The sequence below is a fragment of the Osmerus mordax genome, chromosome 27 (genome assembly GCF_038355195.1).
Source record: "Osmerus mordax isolate fOsmMor3 chromosome 27, fOsmMor3.pri, whole genome shotgun sequence".
Taxonomy (NCBI): domain Eukaryota; kingdom Metazoa; phylum Chordata; class Actinopteri; order Osmeriformes; family Osmeridae; genus Osmerus; species Osmerus mordax.
Window position 1 is genome coordinate 8,305,224 of NC_090076.1, and position 25,388 is coordinate 8,330,611.

At 41.7% G+C, this 25,388-nt stretch overlaps 4 protein-coding genes across 4 annotated transcripts; 3 read left to right on the forward strand and 1 right to left on the reverse strand.

Moving 5' to 3' along the window:
- Positions 1-299: 299 nt before the first annotated feature.
- LOC136937037 (kynurenine--oxoglutarate transaminase 3-like) lies at positions 300-4,661 on the reverse strand. The gene is made up of 14 exons (XM_067230773.1): positions 4,540-4,661; positions 4,195-4,277; positions 4,037-4,101; positions 3,802-3,946; positions 3,426-3,575; positions 3,256-3,342; positions 3,017-3,142; positions 2,788-2,908; positions 2,607-2,683; positions 2,391-2,480; positions 2,073-2,259; positions 1,257-1,330; positions 1,032-1,118; positions 300-933 (listed from the first exon to the last, which is right to left on the reverse strand). Exons 2-14 carry the CDS (start codon positions 4,273-4,275, stop codon positions 874-876), a joined length of 1,350 nt encoding a protein of 449 aa, XP_067086874.1. The 5' UTR covers positions 4,276-4,277; positions 4,540-4,661; the 3' UTR covers positions 300-873.
- Positions 4,662-5,579: 918 nt separating this feature from the next.
- LOC136936613 (volume-regulated anion channel subunit LRRC8B-like) lies at positions 5,580-9,447 on the forward strand. Its single transcript, XM_067230221.1, has 2 exons — positions 5,580-7,661; positions 9,076-9,447. The coding sequence occupies exons 1-2, from the start codon at positions 5,580-5,582 to the stop codon at positions 9,445-9,447; spliced, it is 2,454 nt and encodes an 817-aa protein (XP_067086322.1).
- A 531-nt stretch (positions 9,448-9,978) lies between these two features.
- Positions 9,979-16,949, forward strand: LOC136937036 (volume-regulated anion channel subunit LRRC8C-like). The gene is made up of 3 exons (XM_067230772.1): positions 9,979-10,093; positions 11,625-11,767; positions 13,123-16,949. The coding sequence occupies exons 2-3, from the start codon at positions 11,630-11,632 to the stop codon at positions 15,391-15,393; spliced, it is 2,409 nt and encodes an 802-aa protein (XP_067086873.1). The 5' UTR covers positions 9,979-10,093; positions 11,625-11,629; the 3' UTR covers positions 15,394-16,949.
- Positions 16,950-21,088: 4,139 nt separating this feature from the next.
- On the forward strand, positions 21,089-24,408 carry lrrc8db (leucine rich repeat containing 8 VRAC subunit Db). Its single transcript, XM_067230746.1, has 2 exons — positions 21,089-21,336; positions 21,443-24,408. Exon 2 carries the CDS (start codon positions 21,445-21,447, stop codon positions 23,977-23,979), a length of 2,535 nt encoding a protein of 844 aa, XP_067086847.1. The 5' UTR covers positions 21,089-21,336; positions 21,443-21,444; the 3' UTR covers positions 23,980-24,408.
- Positions 24,409-25,388: the final 980 nt, after the last annotated feature.

The window sequence follows — 25,388 nt, forward strand, 5'->3', positions numbered from 1 at the left end:
GTAACACAGTTCAAACACATACACAAAATAAGTATTTCATGAGGTAAGAATCATGACGGAAGAATCCAGAATACCCAACATGGTTTGTTCTCACATCAATCACACCTAAATCTTCCCCCGCACCTCGTCATCTGCAGATCCATTTTTAATCGTGCTACTTTATATAATGTGTTCAATGGTGTACATCATGTGTCACTTTATATGCTGTGTTCTTAATTGTGTACTTAACATCAAAATCGTACAGGACAATGGATCCTGAGTACCAGGGCTGAAGACCAATGATTCAGTGTGGGACACTGGACCTTCCTGTGTAAAAATATCATTCAAAATGTATTTAATCACGTTATTAGAACTTCTCTCAGAATTACATTAAATGTGGAGTACAGTTTTCAGAAGAACACAACCCATTATGCTGATTGGGCATCTGGTGGAGGTTCACAGTGGTACAGAAGGATGGCTGTACTGTTTGAGGTGCAACAGGCAAGCAAAGCCTATCAGAGAGATCAAATCTCCCTTTTTCATTCTTTTTAACTTTCAAGTCAGGTAAACCGTACACAGGAAAAATGAAAACTGTTCATAACAGTCAGTCCCTGTCATGAGCCAGTCCATTCATCACTTCCAGAAGTTCTTTATCATGCTCTTAAAGTCACCCAAAAAATAGAAGAAAGTTTAAGATCGGGTCCATTAATATAAAAGTGATGTACTTGTCATATTCTAACAGTGACTGGACCCAACGCAAACTATCCCCCTACAGAATCACTATCAAGAAAGTCACATCCCTGTTCCTCTAGTTAAGATATTGCCATGTTCCAAGGGGGAAGGTTCTCTATGAACTGTGCATGGACAGATAAGGCCTCAAAGCAAACCACTGCATCACACATCTTTGTTCCAGGTCTTCAGGATGGCCTCAGCAGCATCAAGAGTGGCGTCTTGCTGCAGAACGATAAAAAGGAATTTGCATGAAGGTAAATTGAGATGGAGGTAAAAATGTCCATAATCATCACTCGGCTCCAACTCCGGTCTGAGTTTACCTTGATGAAGCACAAGCGGATGTACTTCTCAAACTGCTTTTTGGAGGCGTCCCCACAAAATGCGGTGACAGGAATAGCAGCCAGTTTCTACAACCACAAGAAAACAAACATCTAAAGACCCACAATAAAGATGGCAAATCTGTATCCAACGTTACCCTGCATGTTCCCGGTATCACAAAAGCATAAAATAGGCTATTATTCCTTGTGTCGCTTCACTCTCCTTACCTTTTCTTGGATCATCCATTTTACAAACTTGTAGTCGTACGGTTCATCGTCCGCCATGTGTGAAAGATCCTTATCTAAACAACATGGAGAGAGACCATCACAAATCTGCCCCACATTGTAAGTCCTCATCACTATGAATTAGATCTGTTCGATTGGTTTCAAATGTAAAACAAGGTTTAAGGGACCACACAGTCATGAAGGCAATTTTTTTTAGGTTTTAACCATTCAGATTGGTGGTTATGCCTTGTTAAATCACACGCCAAAGTGAGGTTAGAAAACACCCAATAAGCTTGTTGAGGGGCCTTCCAGACAGCAGAGGGAGCTAAATCATTATCCTTATCGAGCCAAGAACACCCAATATTACAAAACTGTAAGTAGAGAGGGGGGGACTTGTTTGGTGTTAGCTAGCCTAATATATGCCATTTGTATTCCAATACATATGCTAGTACCTGGTCAGATCATGTTATGCCAATACACACATTTACATTGTATTCATTTAGCAGACGCTTTTATCCAAAGCAGCATACACAGAAAGCCTAACTTGACGGATCTTGCAGGTAATCAACAAGCAAACAGAAGGAAGAGCGTACGTGGCTCCGTAAATCATTACTTGACAGTTTAAAACGTCGACACCACAAGCTAATGGGCAAAGCTAATGCACACCCTAATGCACCTCAAGCAAAAACCGCACAAAAGCCCCTTGTGTGCTGGTATCCCTTTCCACTAGTGCAGCTTTGGCCAGACCTTTTTTCCCACATAGCTCTCAAGCACTGCACCGTGAATGCTCCTTCGCAACCCGATGAGTTATTAACTCACTGAGAGGCGTCACGTCCACGACCATGAAGTAGCCGCCCTCCGGGATGATGGGAGACATGCCGGCGTCACGCAAGATGGCCGCCATGCGGTCCCTCTTCCCCTCCAGCTCCACGGCCAGCGAGGAGAAGTAACACTCAGGCTGGCCCATGAGAGGGAAGTCCCGGAGCAGGCCCTGGGCCACGGCCTCCTGTGCAAACACAGACACTGAACTGACCCACGGAATCAACGAAGGGTCTGATGTCATAGACGGAATGAGTACACTGACGTGTGAGAAGATTGACTCCTAGTTCTGGACCTAGGTGGCACGGTTGGCTTTACCTGTAAAGGTGTTGGGCAGGTGTACAGGGTGTTCTGCATCACGGTCTGGAGGTGTTTTATCAGGTGTTCTGGTCCTATAGACCAACCAAGCTGCCACAAAAGAAGAAGAAAATAATAACAATTGAAACATTTTCAGTATTGTCACGCAGACTTTATAGGATAGTCTACCACTGAAAATTAAACAGGATATAACAGGATTTTCTTGGCATTGCTAACCTTCCAGCCTGTCACACTGAACGTCTTCCCAGCACTGCTGATAGTGATAGTTCTCTCCCACATACCAGGAAGGGTAGCTACCCAAACAAAAGGGAAAGAGAAAACATGCCCGCTGAATGAGACTTCGAAGCCTGCTTCCTTTAGTGAATTCTTCCTTCTTCAACACACAGCACTTCAGTACCTATCTTGACGTGTTGGTGTCCCTTGTAGATGAGCCACTCGTACACCTCGTCGCTGAAACACAGGGTGTCGTGTTTGATGCAGAGGTCAGCGATTACCTGCAGCTCATCCCGGGTGAATATCTGTTGTAGGTTAAAACCATGATGAAACTACTGACTTGTCCACAGTAGGAGAGTATTGGAAATTAAAGAACTTGGAAAAAGGTTAGAACAATTTGGTTTGAAACATACCTTCCCTATGGGATTGTTGGGGGTGTTGATTATAATGGCCTTGGTCTTGGAGTTGAATTTACTTGTTAGCTCATCTGGGTCCAACACCCAATCAGCGCTGGAGACATTGTTCTTATCACGAGGCCTCTGATACGAGATAACACAATGTGGCCTGATTTTTTCGTACTTAAGCATAGGGGTAAACGTTTACTGTGATTCATAACATCTATCAGCAATATGTTGAATGGAAGTTCACTCACAAGTCTTAATGGTATCAAAACAGGCTTGGCACCCGCCATTCGAACCATGGGCACATAACAGTCAAAGAAGGGTTCAATGATGATGACCTATGGAAACACATGTTAGTATGCGTCCACAAAACACGCTCAGGCTCTTATACAGTCATTACTGATTATGGCTGACAACGAACCTCATCTCCCTCCTCTACCAGGCCTTGCATGGTGCTGAACAGGGAGCCGTAGCCACCCACTGTGACGAGAATTTCCTTGAATGGATCAATCTGGTGGCCATAGACTTTCCCATAAACCTGAGACAAAGCCTTCACCAAAGATGGATGACCCTGTGATGACAAACACAAATGCGCTACATAACTGGATGACGCGATATCAGAACGGAAACCTGATTGAGGGAGCATGAAATTCTTCCACATGATAACGGCGAGAATAATGAAGGGTTCAATATGAACCTAGCTTGCCAGTTTCGAATGTCTCGCTGTAGCTAATGGATACCCTAATGCATGGTATCGCATTTCAATGCAGGATGGTTCAAACAATAAAAACACTTACAAAGCCTCTGGTGTACTGGTTCATCCTGTCCACTAGCGCAGCTTGGGCTAGACCTTCTTTTACATAGGGAGGCGGAGGGATGTCTGGGTAACCCTGGCCCAAGTTGACAATCGAGGGGTCGGCTGCTACCGATGTAAAGGCCACCCTATTGTTAAAAGATTTTTTACAAGTTGACTGTGTTGGAATTAACTACTGTGTCCTCCTCATAATTATATGACTGACACAACCACCTTACCACACATTCTTGTCAAGTCCCTCAATCCTTCTGGAGTTTTTATGCTGCTGTGATGCCATTACAGCCTGAAGAAATAAGAACATAAAGAATGACACATGTATGATACAATTTAATTTATATTCAGAATTAAAAGTCTGGTTTAGATGTGTGATACGTACTTGTGAGGAGGAAAATGTTCTGTTGCAGATGCTTTTAATGAAATGACTTGCCGACCTAGTATAGCACCTTAGGCTGTTCATGTCTGCAAATTACAAACCCGATTACTGTAGGACAACACAAAGCGCGTTGCTAAGAAGCAACACTCATTTACCTAATTTGCACTCAGCTATCAAAAGGCTAACCTTCGTAAAGGGTGCAACAGAGGGCAATCTGTCACACACTAAGTATTTCAACATAAAATGCATGTTGCAAGATACTGACTCTTTAATACGACAAATCCCATTTCGTTTAAAAAAAAAAGGCTTTTCTAAAAAATAGATTTATAACGCCGAGCACTTACTTACAGTCTACCGGAAACAAACAATCTCCCCTCCTCTACTTCTGGCCAATCACAAGGTGCAAAATAAGGTGGCACTTTTTACGTCAACGTATCATTCGAGGGGAGGATGTATTCATTATGACTGAATGAATTATGCCAGTTTGTATCAAGAACAACTTCCCTGCTGTAGTTATGTATGGCCAGAGCATATGGCTGCTTTACAGTAACGCGAACCGGTTGTTTTTAGCTGGTTGACCAATGATGTTCATTTGATGCAATGTGTATCCTGTTCACTGTGTTGGAGAGTCGAGGTCGGGATGATCGTGACTTTTCATAAAAACCCATCAAATTAAAATTGATTTTAGGTGGGCAGATACTTCTCGGCAAAAAGGCCAATGATTATTTTTTTATTTTTTTTTATAAATAAATAAATAAAAATATTTATTTAAATGTCAGGACTATAAACGTGTTTTGGTTACAAATATGTTAGTTTTTGTTAATTTTTCATTTATACTAAGGCTCAGTTAACCTTAGATCTTACATATGTTTTTCAAATTAGTTATATTTATGTCAGTAACGGGCAGGAATATGTAAAGTTTAATATTTTGATTTAGCTCTACCTTTTTATGTGGATAATATAAATAATATGTTGCATTCAACCGGTTGCCAGGCAGGAGGCATTTGACTAGCCTAACACCCAAAGACGCCGTTTGACACTATTTTCTGCTTTGAAACAAGCTAGATATACGTATCCACTTGAAAAACAGGTTTCAACATCAAGACAGTGTAAAAAACTCTGAAGGTACATGTACTGTTTTGTAAGAAATACACAAAGTCTAAAACGTTGGCAGCTAGCTAACGTTAGCGAACGCTAGCTCTAGTACGGTAGTGCGAACTAGCGGACTTCCGGCAGTTTACTATATGCTGTACCCAGTTTTAATAAGATAGACTAGCTAACAGTTGACCCACATTAACAACATTGTTATCAGAGACACAAGTCATAATAAAGTTGCCAAGTAAGGGATTTTCCTAATCTGTGGATTCTTGTTACAGTAGGCAACCAAGATGCTTTCTGATGGAGAGCTGAAAGATTTTGCTCGTGGGCAATCCCTGTATCGTGTTCTTCAGCCATGGTGGGACGTTTTCAGCCATTACCTAACCATCATGATGTTCATGATCGGCACTCTAGGAGGTACCCTCCAACTTACACTACGCAAGATTGTCTGTGTCCCTTGTCAAATCACATCAAATGACTTTTGTGGGGCAGTCAACAACCAAGGTGATTCATTGAATGACAGTGCTGCTGAATCTAGTTTCTCAGTTATCTCCATGGCAACACTTAAGATGGATCTTCAACAGTATGCGTATGTAGATGCTGTCTGCTATGAACAGCACCTACACTGGTTTGGCAAGTTCTTCCCTTACGTTGTGATGTTACAGACACTGGCCCTCGTGATGATCAGCAACTTTTGGTTCAGGTACCCGAGCACCAGTTCCAGGCTCATGCACTTTGTCTCCATCCTACACAAATGTTGCGATTCGCCCTGGACTACCCGTGCCCTGTCAGAGACGGTGGCAGAGCAAGGATCGCAGCCGTCTATGAGCATCTGTTCTCCTCCCGATGTCTCTCAGACATTAGCTTCAAACGAGAGCAGGAAGCCAATGGGAACTGAGCTGCTCAGCGTACTCGACAAGAAGGAAGCAGAGCAGGCCAAAGCCATTTTTGAAAAGGTCAAAAAACTGAAAGTGCACGTTGAGGATAAAGACACCATTTATCACGTCTACATGATGCAGATTGTCGTAAAGATTGTGTTTCTTTTGTTCACCCTGGCATACAGCCCCTACGCAGCTTCGCGCATCCTGTTTGATGTGCACTGCGTGGTTAAAACACAGGCGTTAATGCCCTTTCAGGTTTTTCAATGTGTTCACTCTTTGGCCACCATTTTTTGGCTCCTGTCCTTAGTGTACACGGTACTGATGATAGTCTATGGCTCCACTTGCCTCTACAGTTTTTGGTGGGTGATGAGAAACTCTCTCCGTGAATACTCCTTTGGATCTTTGCGTGAAGAAAGCAGTTTCAGTGACATTCCCGACGTCAAGAATGACTTTGCCTTCATCCTGCACCTCCTTGATCAATACAATCCCCTGTTCGCCAAACGTTTCGCTGTGTTCCTATCTGAGGTCAGCGAGAAGAAACTAAGGCAGCTCAATCTGAATTACCTCTGGCCGTTGGAAAAGCTAACGCTGAAGCTAGTGCGCAACACGCAGGACCAGCTAGAGATCCACCTGATTGCTCTCAGCGGCGTCCCTGATGCTGTGTTCGACATTAGGGACCTTGAGGTTCTCAAACTGCAGCTCATCCCGGACGCTAGACTCCCACAGAAGCTCACTCAACTGGGACAACTTAGTGAGCTGTGGCTGGACCATTCTCCAGCGACAGTGGACCTTCACGCGCTGGCCTTTCTCTCGGAGAAGCTGAAGATTCTTCGGATGAAATTCACGGAGGTGGACCAAACTCCGTGGTGGATCGTCAACTTGCTTAACCTGTGCGAACTCTATCTGTATGGAAGCATGTTTTCTCAGGACAATACGGCCTTCATCAACGGTTTACCAAAGCTAAAGAATCTGAAAGTGTTATTCCTTAAGTGTAGTCTCACGGCATTGCCTAAAGTGATCACAAATTCACTTCCTTCAATACAAAAGCTTTTCATAGACAACGAAGGCACCCAGCTCGTGGTCTTGCAGAGTTTAAAAATGATGACGCAGCTCACCAGCTTAGAGCTGCTAAACTGTGACCTTCAGAGGATACCAAGCCCCATTTTCAGTCTAAAGAACCTGCAAGAGCTGGACCTGAGAGAGAACAACCTGAAAACGATTGAGGAAATCATCAGTTTTCAACACTTGCCAAGGCTTAATACCCTGAAAATGAAGTTCAACAGCATCACGTACATCCCAGTGTACATCGGAGTCCTACAGGGTCTGGAGTATCTTCAGCTCAGTCACAATCATATCAGCTGTATACCCTCTCAACTTTTCCTTTGCAGCAGACTCTGCCATCTCGACCTTAGCTACAACAACCTCTCTGTCATTCCCAATGAAATACAGGACCTGAAAAGGCTCCAAGTTTTAAACTTGTCGAACAACAACGTGAGTATGCAGTGAACTCTGCATAAGAGCTTCTGCTAAATGACTAAATGTAAATGAACGTTGGCTGACTTTTTCATAACAGTTCTTGCGTTTTGACCAGTGCACTGGTCTGGCATTGCATGATGATGTAGCACAGTCCACAAGTATTTAGAAAGAGAGATAACTTTGAGGTTGTTTATCATACTAATGTATATAATGTATTGATTTAACAGACGTTTTCATCCATAGCTACGTGCAGGGGATTATTTGAACCTGCAAACTCTTTGTCTTCAGTCAAATGCTCTCCAACTGAGCTATAAACTGAGAGCAATAGGCTATACTCACGCCCATAGCCTATTGAATGCCACCAAGGAAAGATCTCCCGCCCCATCTCACCCTACAACAGTTAAACACAACAAAAAGACCCAGACTATGGCAGCAATATCCCCCTTTACAACCCAAGGCATCCAGCCACATGAAACACAGCACTAAAAAGGAGCATTCAATTACCCCAATACCCCTCAAGTCCTGCCCCGTTGCTATTTAAATAACTACATGTTAATTCAGCTCCTTACTCAAGAATACCGACATGCACCTTTATTATGCAGATATACCTGATTAAATTATAAAAATGTAACTGTGTAAATTACAAATAAGGGGTAGAGGGTGTATGTAGTGCATGGTCTATCCAAATCTATTCCATAAAACAGGCTTTCTAACTGAAAGTAGTTGCATTGAAACAAACAGATTCTCGCTTACTTTATATTGATATAATAATTATAATAACCCTTTATTTGAAGCTACTGAACTTAATCGAGTTGAAGAATACCATGTTTTAAAAAAAAATTGAGGAAAAAAGCAGAACTCCAATACTGTGTGCCTTACTCAGGAGTCTGCAGAAGGCTCATTAAGAGGAGTCTAAACTCAGTCTAAATGCAAGCAGATGTGTGTTAGCTCCATTCTTAAGTACCCAACCATACTTTCAAAAATGACACCAAGTCTGGAGGTACAACCCAGGCTACAGAACATGCAAGAAATAAACACAACAAAGGGAAACCTGGATGAATACAAATTCAAATAGGTCCATCACTACACTTTTCTGTGGGGATAATGTAACAGTGGATTTAAGTGCTCCAATTTAGCTTGACATTGGGTATGTCATCTTCCCTGCTTTCTCACCTCTTGAGATGTTTGTAGAAAACATCATAAATGTGATTGAGAAAGAGAGTGCATGTCTGAATGACTGAATCCGTTATTATGCGCAAATGTGAAAAGTGGTGTTTTGAAGCGTTCTTTCATTCTGTGGTGTTCTGACGTGGTCTGAAAAGCACTTCTGATCGCCAGTCCTCAGAACAGCCGACAGATGACTCAAGAGTGGCTTCCCCCCCCCCCCCCCCCCCCCAATTTCTTTTTATCCTTTGTTCTCCTTCTCAAGATTGAAACGCTTCCAGATGAAATTTTCAAAAACAAGACCCTTCAGTCCCTTCTGCTCAGCCACAACTGCCTGGCTGTGGTGCCCAGCCTGGTGAGTGAGCTGACCGGCCTTATACTGCTTGACCTGAGGGGAAATCAGCTGGAGAGCCTCCCTGCAGAGCTGGAAGCATGCCAGTGCCTCATGCCCAATGGACTAGTGGTTGAGGAGTGTCTTCTCAACTCTCTTCCCCCCAGTGTTAAGGAAGGTTTCCAGAGGTCAGACAGAGAGTACTTGGGCAAGTGTGAAACAGAGAGTGCAAGCAATTCACTGAACTGCAACCCGATAATCTGCAATGCAGGCTATGGAGACAGCAGTCTCTTGAACTCTATGTGATATGTGACCACATTGTTGAAACCGCACACCTTTGTGTAAGCCTTTGTATTGTTGACTGTTGTATATTTTGAATTGTTCAAAAGCGTATTTAGAAAGATTGTTTTACACCTTAAAATTAACTTACTACTCAAATCGTATTTTCATAATCAGTCATACTTGTTATATGGTTCTGTTTAATTTGTAATAGCCAACCGGTACATGTTAATGTTCTGGCGCAGTTTATAGCACAATAGACCCCTCAACATTCCCGTATACCTCGGGAAATATTCCCTCACGTGGTTACAAGGAAACGTCCAAGCGCTATTTTTAGTTGATAGTATGCCAAAGATGAATTGTGAAGCCCTTGCACAGTGTGTTGGATTATAAATAAAGTGTTATGGTTTTTTATAAACACATAAATCCGTGTTTGGTGTTGTTATACAATTTGCAAGGCGGACCTTCTCTATTAAAAATCTCTTGCCAAAACTCAAGTCCCCGCCCTGACAACGTATGCGAGACAGCAGTCTTCAGTGATTCACAAGCAAGAGCACTGAAACATCGTAGCAATAACGGGACGGGAAGGAACACATATTCCACAAGGACATCAATATGCTACTGCCCTAAAAAGTCCAGTCGCTTACGAACGTCACAGCCGAACATTGATAAGGTAAGGTAATCTTTTTATCCTGATTATTTAGTTGCTGTAGTCTTTTAAATGAGAACTGTAACATCTATTTGGCTTGAAGTTATACCAACATACCTTTGAGGTGAGCTACATGTTATCATGACAATGAAAACCGCGCTGCTTCATGCACCGCTACCATCTCACACAAATTAGGTATGTTTTATCATGGTCTTGTGTGTGTACTAGCTAAAAGTGCGGCTTCAGTTTACTGCATGCGTGTCTTGAAAACCATGAGCCCTCCCTTATATGCCAGGAAAACAAGGACCATCAATGTGAAAAGATTTCCATTGATAAATGAAACTGCCCAGTTATTTGTGGCGGGCAATCTATTTGAGAAAATAAAAATGAAATGACAGGGTTTAAAGAATAAAAGTTAATCAGAAATTGATTTCTCATTTTTGCCGGATATTCCAAACGAATGCAAACATTGGGATGTGTTTCCCATTCTAACAAATAAAAACAAGATTTTGTGTCCTTAACCCTTGAGATCCACCAGAAACATGGCATTCTTCAGCGTGGTCTCCCAGTCGGACCCTGGTTTGAGTTCCTAATACAGTGTTTTTCCATGGTCTCATCGGAAGTATGGGTATCCTTGGGGCTGGGTGTGATCCAGACAAGAGTATTCTGTTTTTGGCTGCAACATTTCCTGTCAGGAAGAGGCTGGTACATGTGTCTTGTTTGATGGTGATAATGCTGAAGGTCAAAAGGATCAAATGTACAATCCTTATTAATATATTCAGAGTATGTATTTACTCATCGTTATGCTATACCTCTGTATTTAAGTGCAGTACTATCAACACTAGAATGACTGTAAACCACCTTTGTGTTGATTAGTGTTGTCAGCTGCAAGTCATGACACAACTGTTGAAGGACAGACTCCTCTAAATATTCCTCAACCAAGGATATATGTGTTTTCAAACATTTAAAAAATGCAATTTGGTGAAGTATACATCTTAGTCAAAAAGACCATGCAAAAAGATAAACAGATTGGTCTCCGTATAGTTGTATATTTGCAGTAGTATAAACCAATGCAGCTGTGCTATTCTGTCACTTCAGCTTGAGACAAACATTGTGGAACAGTCTTTCTTTTTCCCGAAAGACTATAAAGTTTCAAGATACCATTTATCTGTTCAAGTATCCAATCCAAATAATATGAATCTCTCAATATACAGCCTGTTTGAAAATAACAGATTAGGCTAGTTCATGGAAACTTTGCTGCTGAGTCTAAAGTAACTGAGCTATGCCAGGCTGCTAAATCAGTGTGCAAGTTAAAAAAGGCTTTTTATGAGGTTTGGTCATGGTATGTTAAAACCCAGTAGGTTCAGCAGGGGCACACACAATCATGACCCAAAACACGCACATAGTTGTTTAAGAACTTGAACACACTTGTCACGACAGTTTGTGTATTATGCATTTTTGAAAGTATAGAAGATGCTTAGAGTAAGCACATTGCCATGATAAGGGAAGGGTGAACATTTTACGATGACTAATTAGCCTGTTTGTGTCCCAACAGGAGCCATGATTCCGGTTACAGAGTTCCGTCAGTTCACTGAACAGCAGCCTGCGTTCCGTGTGCTGAAGCCATGGTGGGACGTGTTCACGGACTACCTCTCGGTAGTCATGCTGATGATCGGTGTGTTTGGATGCACTCTGCAGGTCAGCGTTGCTTAAACATGCGTTAAAAAACAGATTTAGAGACAGTATTCACGTGCAAAATCTTGACTTATCCACAGTACTATATAGTATGTAGGTATGTATGTATAATTGTGTTTTGTGTTGCTTCATTTGACTTAGTAAATGTATCATGTGCGTATCATTGAAAGTTCTCCTCCTCAAAAGATTTGCATGTTGATTCACATGGGCTGAACCCTTGAGAAATTAAGATACACAGCGCCAAAGTGTATTTGTGTCAAAACGGGCACAAACAACTTTGTGAAAATAAAGCCAGCTGTGTGTCAGTTTAGTGGGAGTTTACCGACGGAAAGGGGGACACATTCCTGCACCCCACCACTGACTGGTTTTCCGCCCACCCCATGTTTATAAACACTTGATTGTAAGGGCCACTGTCCTGTCACTCTGACCAGTCTGGGACAGTACACCTTGGGTACAATTATGGTTTAAATCTCATATGTCGATTATAAACCCACCCTTATTGACAGGAACCCTTTATTTGTGTGATGACATCCTCTGTTTTGCCTTGGGGGACTGTAGTAGCAGTACTGTTTAGAAATGTATTTTCATGGTTTGTAAATACAGTGGATTATTTATCATTATGTTTATGACTCTCTGGAGTTTACATAATGACCTGCGCATTGTGAAAGCAGGCATTATTGTTGTAATGAATACATTTCCAGTCATTATGGAACTGTGTCTCTCTCTAAAGTGGTCGGGGTAAACATTACACTGCCCTGCCAGAATGTTGTTTTTCATGCAAGAAAGGGCAGTAAACAGCATTTAGACAGAATCAGTGTGTCAGAAATGTGGAGAAGCTCTCCTTGTGTCCAGGGAAACTGCTATTGGAGTGCAAGATTCTGCTGAGCCGCCCTCTTGGAAGCCTCTGACTTAGCACTTCCTGTGTTTCACTACAGCACCACCCTTTACCCTTCACGTTGTCAGCTAATTGTCTTGTTTAAAGCAGATACACCATCAACATTACATGAAAAATATGTATAATATAGGTTGTGCCTCTGTTAAAGCTCAAACTAAAAATGATGTCCTACCAATCAAACCGGGCAAATACTTGATTTTTGCAGTCTCTTGCCACCAAGAAATTAATTGACCATTTCCTGTCTGAGTCATTTCCTTGCATCCGTGTTTATCACAGGAAGTGAAGATTAGATATACTACTCAACTGTGTTCAATGCTGCTGGCTCATGGTACTTCGTAATACATTTTGTTTTACAGTGCTTGTACTAACGTGATGCCCTCTGGTGGCATAAAACGTCCTCACACATTGATCAAGTTCTGTTGTATTTCAAATCCTAACCTACGTGTTCTGTGTTTCATTTTAGGTGATGCAAGACAAAATCATCTGCCTTCCACAGAGAACGTCTTTGCCAAACCAATCGATTCTAATGCAGAATAACAATGAGTCAGCGATGGAGTCATCTCTACCCACCGCCACAAATCTGTCTCCTCTGCCGAAGGAAATGAAGGGTCTCAAGTTCAACCTTGACCTCCAGCAGTACAGCTTCATCAACCAGATGTGCTATGAGAAGGCTTTGCACTGGTACGCCAAGTACTTTCCATACCTAGTCCTCATACACACAGTCATATTCATGGTGTGTAGCAACTTCTGGTTCAAATTTCCAGGCTCTAGTTCTAAAATAGAGCATTTTGTCTCGATCCTGGGTAAGTGCTTTGACTCCCCCTGGACCACACGGGCCTTATCGGAAGTTTCCGGTGAAAACCCAGAGGAAAAGGACCCGAAACAGAACCAGGGCAGCAAGTGTGACATAAACGACTCGGTTGTGGGGGCCAATCTAGAGAAGACACAGTCCCTCAAGTCTATCCCAGAGAAGATTGTGGTGGACAAGCCTTCAGCAAGTGTCCTTGAGAAGAAAGAAGGAGAACAAGCCAAAGCTCTGTTTGAGAAGGTCAAGAAGTTCCGCTTACACGTAGAGGAAGGAGACATCCTCTACATGATGTACGTTCGTCAGACTGTGATCAAGGTGCTAAAATTCCTTCTTATAATTGCGTACAACAGTGCTCTCGTGTCTGAGGTACAGATTACAGTTAACTGCAATGTGGATATACAGGAAATGACAGGCTACAAGCATTTCTCGTGTAACCACACCATGGCTCATCTGTTCTCCAAGCTCTCGTACTGCTACTTGTGCTTTGTGGCTGTATATGGATTCACGTGCCTTTACACATCCTACTGGCTGTTTTACCGCTCTCTCAAAGAATACTCCTTTGAGTATGTGAGGCAAGAAACAGGCATTGATGATATTCCAGATGTGAAAAATGACTTTGCTTTCATGCTCCACATGATTGACCAGTATGATCCCCTGTATTCGAAACGGTTTGCCGTGTTCCTCTCCGAAGTCAGTGAGAACAAACTGAAACAGCTTAACCTCAACCACGAGTGGACAGCGGAGAAGCTGCGTCTGAAGTTGCAGGTCAACTCCAACAACAGGCTCGAACTCCAGTTGTTCATGCTGTCTGGGCTACCGGACACTATATTCGAGGTGACTGAGCTCCAGTCGCTGAAGCTGGAGATCATCAACAACGTCACCATTCCCGCCTCCATATCCCAACTGGAGGATCTTCAGGAGCTCTCCCTATACCAGTGCTGCCTAAAGGTGCACACAGCAGCCAACTCCTTCCTGAAAGAGAACCTCAAAGTCCTTCGAGTGAAGTTCGACGACAGCAGGGAGCTGCCTAACTGGTTCTACGGCCTACGCAACCTGGAGGAACTCTACCTGATTGGTTCACTAAGTCCCGACACCACCAAGGAGAAGACTGTCACTCTGGAGTCCCTGCGAGAGCTGAAGTCCCTGAAGATTCTGTCTCTCAAGAGCAACTTCACCAAAATCCCCCAGTCTATAGTAGACCTGTCCCATCATCTGCAGCGCCTCTACATCCACAACGATGGCACCAAGCTGGTCATGCTGAACAACCTGAAGAAGATGGTGAATCTCATCGATCTGGAACTGGTGCATTGCGATCTGGAACGCATCCCTCACGCTATCTTTAGCCTTTCGAACCTACAGGAACTGGACCTGAAGGAGAACAACATTCGCTCCATAGAGGAGATCATCAGCTTCCAGCACCTGCGCAAACTCACGTGCCTCAAGCTATGGCACAACAGCATCGCCTACATCCCGGAGCATGTCAAAAAGCTTGGCAGCTTGGAGCGCCTTTACTTTAGCCACAACAAGATTGAGATATTGCCCTCGCACCTGTTTTTATGCAACAAGTTGCGCCATCTTGACATGTCAAACAACGACATTCGCTTTATTCCACCAGAGATCGGCGTTCTTCAGAGCCTACAGTACTTTTCTGTCTCGTGCAACAAGATTGAGAATCTCCCCGATGAGTTATTTTTTTGCAAGAAACTGAAAACCCTCAAGCTGGGTAGGAATACCCTGTCCTTGCTGTCACCAAAGATTTCCTCCCTGGTTCAGCTGACACATTTGGAGCTCAAGGGAAACCATTTTGAGGTCCTCCCACCAGAGCTTAGCCTCTGTCGGGCCTTGAAGCGCAGTGGCCTTGTGGTGGAGGATCTCCTTTTTGAGACATTGCCTTCTGATATCAGGGACCAAATGAAGACGGAGTGATGCTGCCTTTTGTCTTAGATCTTAAGTGCCGACTGTCTTAATCCGACAGTACAATCTGTGACAATGGTAGTTTTTACTTAGTACATGAATCATCAACAAACTCAAGTACTACATCAATTGTTTAGTTTGAATCCTAATGAACTATGTTTTGGTTGTGCACGTTGAAAAAACAACAAAAAAACTGATTCATTGTTTCCGAGGATTTCAACCTCAGTATATGAAGGTTTTTTGTAGTGGCATTTAGTTTTTTTTTTATTTATGACTTTATTTTCTTACAGTTACATTTTCTAGGACATTTCAATGAACTGTCATTGTGCTATATTTAGAATGACAACATGTATTGCATTGTAATTCTAGAGCGCACTAGAATCTCTGCCTTTTCCAAGCTTCTTCAACTCCAAATGTAGTGACGGTGGTACGAAATCACCGTGGTGATGAAGGCAGCCACGGTGTATTCATACTTATCGTATGCCCTTCTCCTTTTCAAACTATTAATGCATAGTATTCTAAAAAAGGTCAAGTTCCAAAAACAATCTAAGCTTACAGTACATTGCACTGGGAATTCCAATTCCAATATACAGTATCTCCTTCACGCAAAGCCTAACCAATAAACCGTTCTATGTCTATGACGTTGTTTACCATGATGTATTTAGTTAGGCTTGATATTATTCATTTTAAAGACGTTGTGTTATTTCCGAAGTGGTCTTTATTCAATGAATGAAAAACCAGGCAATTAGTATCAAATTAATGACTGTGTTCCTCTACTCAGGCAGGCTCTTGAAGTGACTCTAAAAATCAAGACAGTATTTCCATTAATACAGGTCAAGTAAATGTCAAGTGAAAGGTTGAGCAGTTGTCCACTATTGTTATCGATCTTTTCCTATTCATCACAAGGTCTTGTTTTATTCAATCACATTATAGCTGCATCTAAATAGACTAACCAAATTATGACACCTCGATTGGCAGATTAATTAAAATGTGAGCCATATGCTTAAATTCAATTCACTTTATTGATCCCAAGTGAAGTTCTATGTGTATGTCCATTGCAATGCATTTAATTTTTATAGTTGATGTGTCAGATCCATGTCAACTTTGGTGGAGTCTGCTTACAACATCTGCTTGATAAGGGAAAGTTAAAACGAACCAGAAATGTGGGCTGGGCTGGGGTGGGATGGCAGCTACCAACCAGCACGAGAGTAGGTTGTAAACGTGCATGTCTATTATTAGCAGAGTTAAAACCAGCAGCAGCAGCTGAAGCTTGCAGCGTCGCCTGCAGGGTCCAAAAAGTATTTCTGGAATTTTAAATCATAAGGCACCGTGCGCGTGTGCAAATACTCTTGTCAACAGCGACGCGCCAGCTGTCATTCATGAGTCAATCACCTGAAAATGTTGCTTCGCTTATAGCATATCAATGAAGGATCAAAAACGTTTTCTTTTTTTCCACTATGTAAAGCTTAACTTGTAAGGTGCAAGGATAGTGATGTTTTGTACCGTTTTATACTATTTTCTGTTAGTTTTTTTTCTTTGTCAAGGAATAAACAGCTGCTTTAACAGTTTTTTTACGATGTGTTATTTATAGTCCCAGTAGCCTATAGTTGTCACTCCCAATTAGGATATCAGAAACAAGTTGTACGTCAGTGTACAAGTCTCAGATGATGGCCTACAATATTTACAAGGCATCAGATAGCTTGCAGTCTATTATGTCACTCAAGATGGCAGCATTGTGCAAAAATTAAATAATTTGGTTTTAAACGTAGAAGCAGAGAACGTGCAAAGGCATTTTAATATAATCCAATCTATCGACATAAATCTTAAATGGTAATGGTGTACATGTGTCCCTCTATGTTGTGTAGGCTATTCATCTGTGATATGATGGGAACCACGTACATTTTTATGAACTAAATTAGTCTTAAGTGATAAGTGCAAGAGCATGAGGCAACAAGTCTAAAGTTGGTCTGGTTAAGACAGTTGGATGATCTAAGAGTGAAACATAGTTATTATAGTAACATATATTCACAATAGTGAATGCTGACTTTAAAATGGCCAATGACTAATACAGTTCAAAGTGAAATCGTTCAGACGTTCAGATGTTCCAGACGCCTTTGTTTAATTTCTTGGCAGACTTCCATGTCTGAAGTTGTGTTGAATTTCGGCAGGATCATAGGCCTTAATTTGGAGTTTCTACGTAAGAAAAAAACTAGGGAAGGATATTTTCTTACAAAAACGCAAACACATCTTTACAGTAAAACCCCTGGATAAATATTCTTGATAAAATAATGAGAATGTTTTATATGTATTTAGTAGGCCTTTGAGTGCAGACTGGGGTTATCCAAGTAGCCTACTTCAAGCCCCTAGGGTCCAAGTTCCTGTCACCCAAGCAACAATACATTCCTGGTTTCTAAGGTAACAACTGGTTTTACAGGCGGTCTCATCCGGGCGTGAGTGTTGCGTATACAGAGTAGGCCTAATATACGCAATTGAATATTGAGGATTTGACCGGAAGGTGCAGCCAGGTGTACAACAAAAGCTTGATGACACTGCTGTGTTTTGAGTATTGGATCCCAAAAGCCTACTAGTAAATGATATTGCACTTTTAATAGCCTATAACTTCTTAAAAATTAAGTTCTTAAACTAAAATGTAATAGCCTATAGGCCTATTATTCATCAAATATTTGACAATAGGCCTGAGAAGATTTTGCGAGTGGACATTTACCTACTGTAAGCGTAGCAGTGTAGATTTATCACATATATATATATATAAAAAAAACATTACTTAAAGACAAAACATATTGTCACACAGTAGCCTATTTTACAGTAGGCCTATGGCTAATGTAACTGTTACTGTACAACCTTCCGGCACCGCAGCATGTCGCTCTTGAGAAGCATCCGAAAGACATTCTAATCTGCTTATACCCGACCCGTACATGCTCCGGTTCACGCTTGACTAGATAGGAGAACCGCTTTGTTCTTGGCCTACCCTGCTTTATCGAAACATGGGATGTACAAAGAATAGAGCTAGTCATGTATTGGTAGAGGTATCGGGTTAGTTGGACCAAATCATTTGAAGGTGCGTATTCGACATAGCCTAGGCTACCCTAGACGCTGACAGAGGCAGCTAGGCTACGAGCTTGCTTTATTTTATGTAAGACGATTTCTATAAATAACGGCACCATATGTTGCTTAATATTTATCACACTAACATGCAGTAAGGAAAATAAAGTAGGCAAGAAATGGATAGAAGCCCATGTAAGTAGATCTTCAAAGCGGATAGTTATAGCCTAATCACAGTTTATTAGACATTTCTACATTAATTCTGATATTGTTTGGATCATAGTTGCTTATATATAGGTTATCCGACACAAGATGTATCATATCTAAACAATTACAAAGAAATGATTAGCGATGTGATTAATTTGAATCGGAAGTATTAAAGAAACATTGCCGAGATACAACTGTTTCATCGCATCTCGTTTACGGTGATCAAGTTTATTGTAAAAGAAAAAAACAATCATCCACAGACCAACAGAACGTCTTCTACAGAGAACATGTCCATAGCAAAACGTTAAATCAATTACGGAATAAGTTTATAGGCTAATATTAGTTGGATCAATATCAATGTTCACTGTGAATGAAACTGCTGTGTCACAAATGCCGGTTACCCACGACCCTATGCAGTTGTCAAAAAGCAGGCATGGCGTCGTGTCCAGTTGAATAGCAATACCTAATAGACATGTATATTCTAACATAGCCATTGTGGCTAGTCAGATATCGTATTTTGTCAAGTTTATACGGTATTCATTTATGTAGCTGGTTCGTTGTTGGTTGAAGTAGGCCTACTTTCACATAACCTTTGGAGTGGGCACATATTTGCAACACAGTCAGTAAACATAAAGGCTAAGGAGACTATGAGATTGACTCATATGTGGTTGTTTAAATAATCTGGACCATGTAAACAAATGGGCCTTGCAGATGAGTCAATTGCATGTAATAGTCTTTGGGCTACTATTGCAGCTAGACTGTGTGTCACAGATCCGTTGGCTCCTCTGTCACTATGAAATTGCTTATAGTGGACCAGCATGTATCCAATGTGTCATAATCTGTTGTGCCGCACCAGTTAAATGCCTTGTGTGTGTAATGTTGATGTCATGTTATGCAGTAGCTTACTTGGGCCAATGATAAAACCTCATTCTCATCACATCTGGATTTGCCATGGACTCTGCCATGGTCTTTGGTTTAACTAGTTGATTCTTAGGCTACATCCAGTTGCAGAGATGTGCTTATTCTCTATGTAGCTACAATCTTGTGTAACAACTTTGCACTCAATCAGCAGAATTATCCAATAACTATTGTACAGTATGTGCACTTGTATGTGTTTGTTTAAACCAAGCCAGCAGTAGGATGTATGTATGATTATTTTCTTCTGGTAGACGTTGGGTAAATATTCTCATGAGGCAGTGATGCTGTCATAGGCTATACTGTTGGATGGTACCACTTAACTATGTCTATTTCCACTTATATACACTCTAAACTGTTCTTGGTATCGTCTAGGTTCATTGCTTCATTCAAGCATAGATATCTTGAAGAACGTTGTCTCCTTGTTGACTGTTGTGATTAATCACAGGGAGGGGCAGGTCACAGAATGTGTCTGCAGTCACAGTCTTGTTTTTGCTCACAACACTGCTTAAAACACACTGCTTTTTGCACTGCATTACAATAATGGTATCTTGTACATTTGTATTTTTTGTAATATTTGTAATTTTATATTCAATTCTAATCCCACTTAGTACTGCTAGTTTATGTACCCTTAGTATAGATAGTCCACATATTTTAGGTATATGTTTATTGTATGCACCTTCCTGCCAAAGCAAATTCCTTGTCTGTGCAAACTTTCATGGCGAATAAATCCCATTCTGATTCTGATTCTGACCAGTGGAGATCACACAGCAATGCCTCTATTGTTCATTGAACTGCTTGTCTGTACCGAGAGACATGATTGGATGCATTTGATGGCAATCATCATCTGGTCTGACCTTAACATCCCCCTCGTTGTCATCCCCTGACCTACTTAAATGTGTGCCCAGTATGAGATCAACTAAGGCCATGCTCGTGGAGTTGTGGACAGTGCATGTTATGTTCACCATCTTGTGGAGATGCAAGGATTTCTCATAATGCACATGATCTAACATACAGAAATGTGCCAACTCTCAAATGGAGAAGCAATATATTTCTCAAGAGGCCCCTCTGACTATGGTTCCCCCGCATCCTTTGAACTGATTGGGTCAGGAAAGCATGCTGTCTATGTCACATGACTACTCTCACCATCATTTTTGTTAGACACGTTTGACTGAACCAGGGCAGCAGTCTGCTGAGCCACATAAATTCGAAGTGCGGTGGGACGGCTGATGCTATGTGGGGTTCACACTTCTTAAGCCATTAAGACAGGTCAGTCTGTAAATACGAATGTGAGTTCTTCCTATTGTCTTTCTTAAGCTTTGGGGTTTAGGCATGAAGGACATTGAGACTATGGTGGATTGCACTCGCTGTCTGGGGAATATGTGCTATTTTGGTTGGCAGGGTTGATGTCCCGGATGAATGAATGCTGAACCTTTGAAGGTGATGAAATGTGCTCAGGGTATAATTGCCAGTGTTAGAAATAATGAGTAGGAGTGGAGTTATACAAAACAGTGAAGTTTTCTTAGAAACGTTAAAACATAACAGCCATGATGTGTCTTGGGTGGGACTTCTTAAGGATTTGAAAGTTTAAAGTGCATATGTATTTATTGATATCAAAGGTAAATACATTTTCTGTAGAGAGGAACAAAACTGGATAGGTGGTGATGCCTGCTGTGTTTCTTGAAGAACGGAATGGTATTGAGTTGGTGAGGTGGTTCGTGTCAAGACAAGCTTTTGAAGCTGAAGAATAATCAGGTCTCTACTGGTCTGGTATGCAAAGCCTTTTGTGACTTGAAAATGCTTTGTTGGTCTTAAATGACACCAGGAACTGTTTCTGGTGAACAATTTTTCAGATTATTCTGTTTTTCTGTTTCAGGAATGTTTACCCTCACTGAGGTAGCCTCCCTGAATGACATCCAGCCAACTTATCGCATCCTGAAACCATGGTGGGACGTGTTTATGGATTATCTTGGTGTTGTTATGCTAATGCTGGCGATATTCGCTGGAACGATGCAGCTGACCAAAGACCAAGTGGTTTGCCTTCCTGTTCTGGAGCAAACCTCAGAGGAACCAAGCGGCTTTACGACGTTTCGTCCCCCGGAGGCCACTGTGGGTGCAGGGAACGGAGCAAGCAGGGTAACTCTGGCTGCAGCGCCCCGGATGACTGGAGATCTACCGGATAACGTTGTCCATCAGATTCACTTTGCACAGGCAAGTGCTGTTGGCCAGCCTCGCCCAACAGGTGTCCAAACAAACTTGGACTTTCAGCAATATGTTTTTGTTAACCAGATGTGTTACCACGTGGCCCTCCCATGGTACTCCAAATACTTTCCATACCTTGCTCTCATCCACACTATTATACTCATGGTCAGTAGCAACTTTTGGTTCAAATACCCAAAGACTAGCTCAAAAATTGAACATTTCGTTTCAATATTGGGAAAGTGTTTTGAGTCTCCGTGGACAACTAAAGCGTTGTCAGAAACCGCATGCGAGGACTCTGAGGAAAATAAACAGAGACTCACTGGTGCCACCTCTCTTCCAAAACATTTCTCCACCAGCAGTGAAGAGGGCAGTCCAAACCAGTCCACCCCAATGCTTGTCAAATCTGGCGTCAAATTCTCTGCTGAAAAGCCTGTCATCGAAGTTCCCTGTATGACCATTCTAGACAAGAAGGACGGTGAGCAGGCGAAAGCACTTTTTGAAAAAGTAAGGAAATTCCGTGCCCATGTGGAAGACAGTGACTTGATTTACAAGTTCTATGTTGCACAGACAGTAATCAAAACAATCAAATTCATTCTGATCTTGTGTTACACTATGACATTTGTTGCTGCCATTGATTTTGACCATGTATGTGAGCCTGACATAAAACACTTGATTGGCTATGCTAAATTCCAGTGTACACATAACATGGCATTTATGTTAAAGAAGCTACACATTAGCTATATTTCTCTTATTAGTGTTTATGGCATGATCTGTGTTTACACCCTGTTTTGGCTCTTTCGGCGGCCTCTCAAAGAGTATTCATTTGAAAAAGTCCGAGAGGAGAGTAGTTTCAGTGATATACCAGACGTGAAAAACGACTTTGCTTTTCTCTTGCACATGGTTGATCAGTACGACCAGCTGTATTCCAAACGTTTCGGTGTTTTTTTGTCGGAGGTCAGTGAGAACAAGCTGCGCGAAATCAGCTTGAACCACGAATGGACCTTTGAGAAACTGCGACAACACGTTACTCGCAACGCTCAGGATAAATTGGAGCTTCACCTTTTCATGCTGTCGGGAGTTCCGGACGCGGTGTTTGACCTCACCGATCTGGAGATACTCAAGCTGGAGTTGATTCCTGAAGCCAGGATAACAGCTAAGATTTCCCAAATGATAAACCTTCAGGAGCTTCATTTCTACCACTGCCCTGCTAAAGTGGAGCAGACTGCTTTCAGTTTCCTTCGTGATCACCTCCGGTGCCTTCATGTCAAATTCACGGACGTGGCTGAAATTCCCACATGGGTGTACCTGTTGAAAAGTTTGAGGGAGCTATATTTGGTGGGGAATCTTAACTCGGAAAATAACAAAATGATTGGCTTGGAGTCCCTCCGAGATCTTAGGCATCTCAAGACTCTGCATCTCAAAAGCAACCTCACGAAAATCCCAACCAACATCACAGATCTCTCTCCACACCTGCTCAAGCTGGTGGTGCACAACGACGGCACTAAACTCTTGGTTTTAAACAGCTTGAAGAAAATGATGAACCTGTCTGAGTTGGAGCTTCATAACTGTGAACTGGAGAGGATCCCTCATGCTATCTTCAGTCTGACCAACCTGCAGGAGCTGGATCTGAAGTCCAACCATATCCGCACGATTGAAGAGGTCATCAGCTTTCAGCACCTCAAAAGGCTCATCTGTCTCAAACTTTGGCACAATAAAATAATAACCATACCGTTGTCCATAAGCCATGTCAAAAACCTGGAGTCACTCTACCTTTCTCACAACAAACTCGAGTCGCTGCCCATACCTCTGTTCAACCTGCTCAAACTGAGGTACCTTGATGTTAGTCAAAACTCCATAGCGGTAATCCCTTTGGAGATCGGGTTTCTGCAGAACCTTCAGCACTTTGCCATCACAGGCAACAAGGTTGATGTGGTACCCAAGCAGCTGTTCAAATGCACCAAACTGAGGACTCTATGTCTCGGACACAACTCAATCTCTGCCCTCCCAGAGAAAATAGGCCAACTGGTGCAGCTAACACAACTAGAACTGAAAGGAAACTGCCTGGACCGCCTGCCGGCCCAGCTTGGCCAGTGTCACCTGCTCCGCAGGAACTGCCTCGTGGTGGAAGATCATCTGTTCGACTCGCTCCCCTTGGAGGTTAAGGAGGGCATCAATCAGGAATCGAATGTCTCTTTTCCAAATGGAGTGTAGGTGGAGTTGATGAGTGGAAGAGTTGACGGGTTGTTGCATGTCACCTGAAAGAAAGGTTTTGCTCAGGGCTGATTCTTCTTGAATGAACAGATGATCTAATAAACGTATTGATAGAAAATAGCACTGTGTCCATGCGCAGAGTAGACCCTGGGTACTATGGGAATGTCCAAATGCTTGTGCAATAACTATGTGATTTTGTTGGTGTTTGCAGGTGTTCAAGAGAAATGTAGGGATGCTCATGACAGACTTGTAAATGGCAGTGATAGAAATGATAGATGCCTAGATTGGCTCTGCCTCAAGTTTAACTGTTTTTTCCTTTTTGTCTTTTGTTTTGTCTATAACCTTTTATAGATATTTTAAGCTTTTTAACCTGATTCCATGAATGTCAAAATGTAGCAGTTACGAATACAACTATTTTAACTTGTTTTACCTTTTTGTATGTTGTTCATACTTTGGACCAAGAGTGAAAGACATCTCCCAAAGGTTTGTCTGTAACTTGCACTTTTGTCAAGTGGGTAGCTGGAAATATCTTTGCCTCTAACAAAATGCCACAGGTCATAACTTTTTATAATGGTGGAAAATATTACTTTAATCTTAATGGAAATAATAACAATATTTAGCATAGATTTCCTTTTTCTATCGGCTCCCAAAATAACTAAAATAGAATATCTTAATGTTGGTCTTTGAAGTAAACAATCAATAGCTTTATAATAAGTATTTTAATTTAACTTTTTAAAATCGAATTATGAATTTCAAATGTCCTTAGTGTTTTTTTGTTATAGTGGTCTTATTTCATGTTTAATCGGATAACATGAAAACATAATATGCATAACGAGAGCCAGACGTCCGTCTACTAGACCTAATGACACAGATTATTGATGCATTTGACTCCAAATTATATCCACTTTGCCTTGCATGCATTGTGTAACAACTGCTTCAACCTATTGTTTTTGTTCTGGATGAGAACAGTTAGTATTGCATGACTGGCTGCAGTTCTTAGACCCAGATGACTCTCTGGAGCCCCAAATTGTATAATCATTGTGTGCCACATCCTCAAATTGTTCACATTCTCACAAGGCAGCAGTGCATTAATTTAGAGGATAAATAATATTGTATTGTTCAAGGAATGGAATGGAATGAGATAGCTGGCTGGCCATGATTGTGATTTTATTCTCACTTTAGGGGAACAAAGAAACGTGCCTCGCATTTAATATGGTTTCTTTTCTCCCAAGATATTTATCAGGATATAATATATTTATATACTGTAATAGTTTGTACATTAGTATATAGCATGACCACCTAACCAAATGATTAACCTAAGGGATATTGATGATCCTTTGTTTCGCCAACCTTTATACATTAGAACTTTGACTGGTAATGCTTGACATTAGCATATATATTTAATGCTC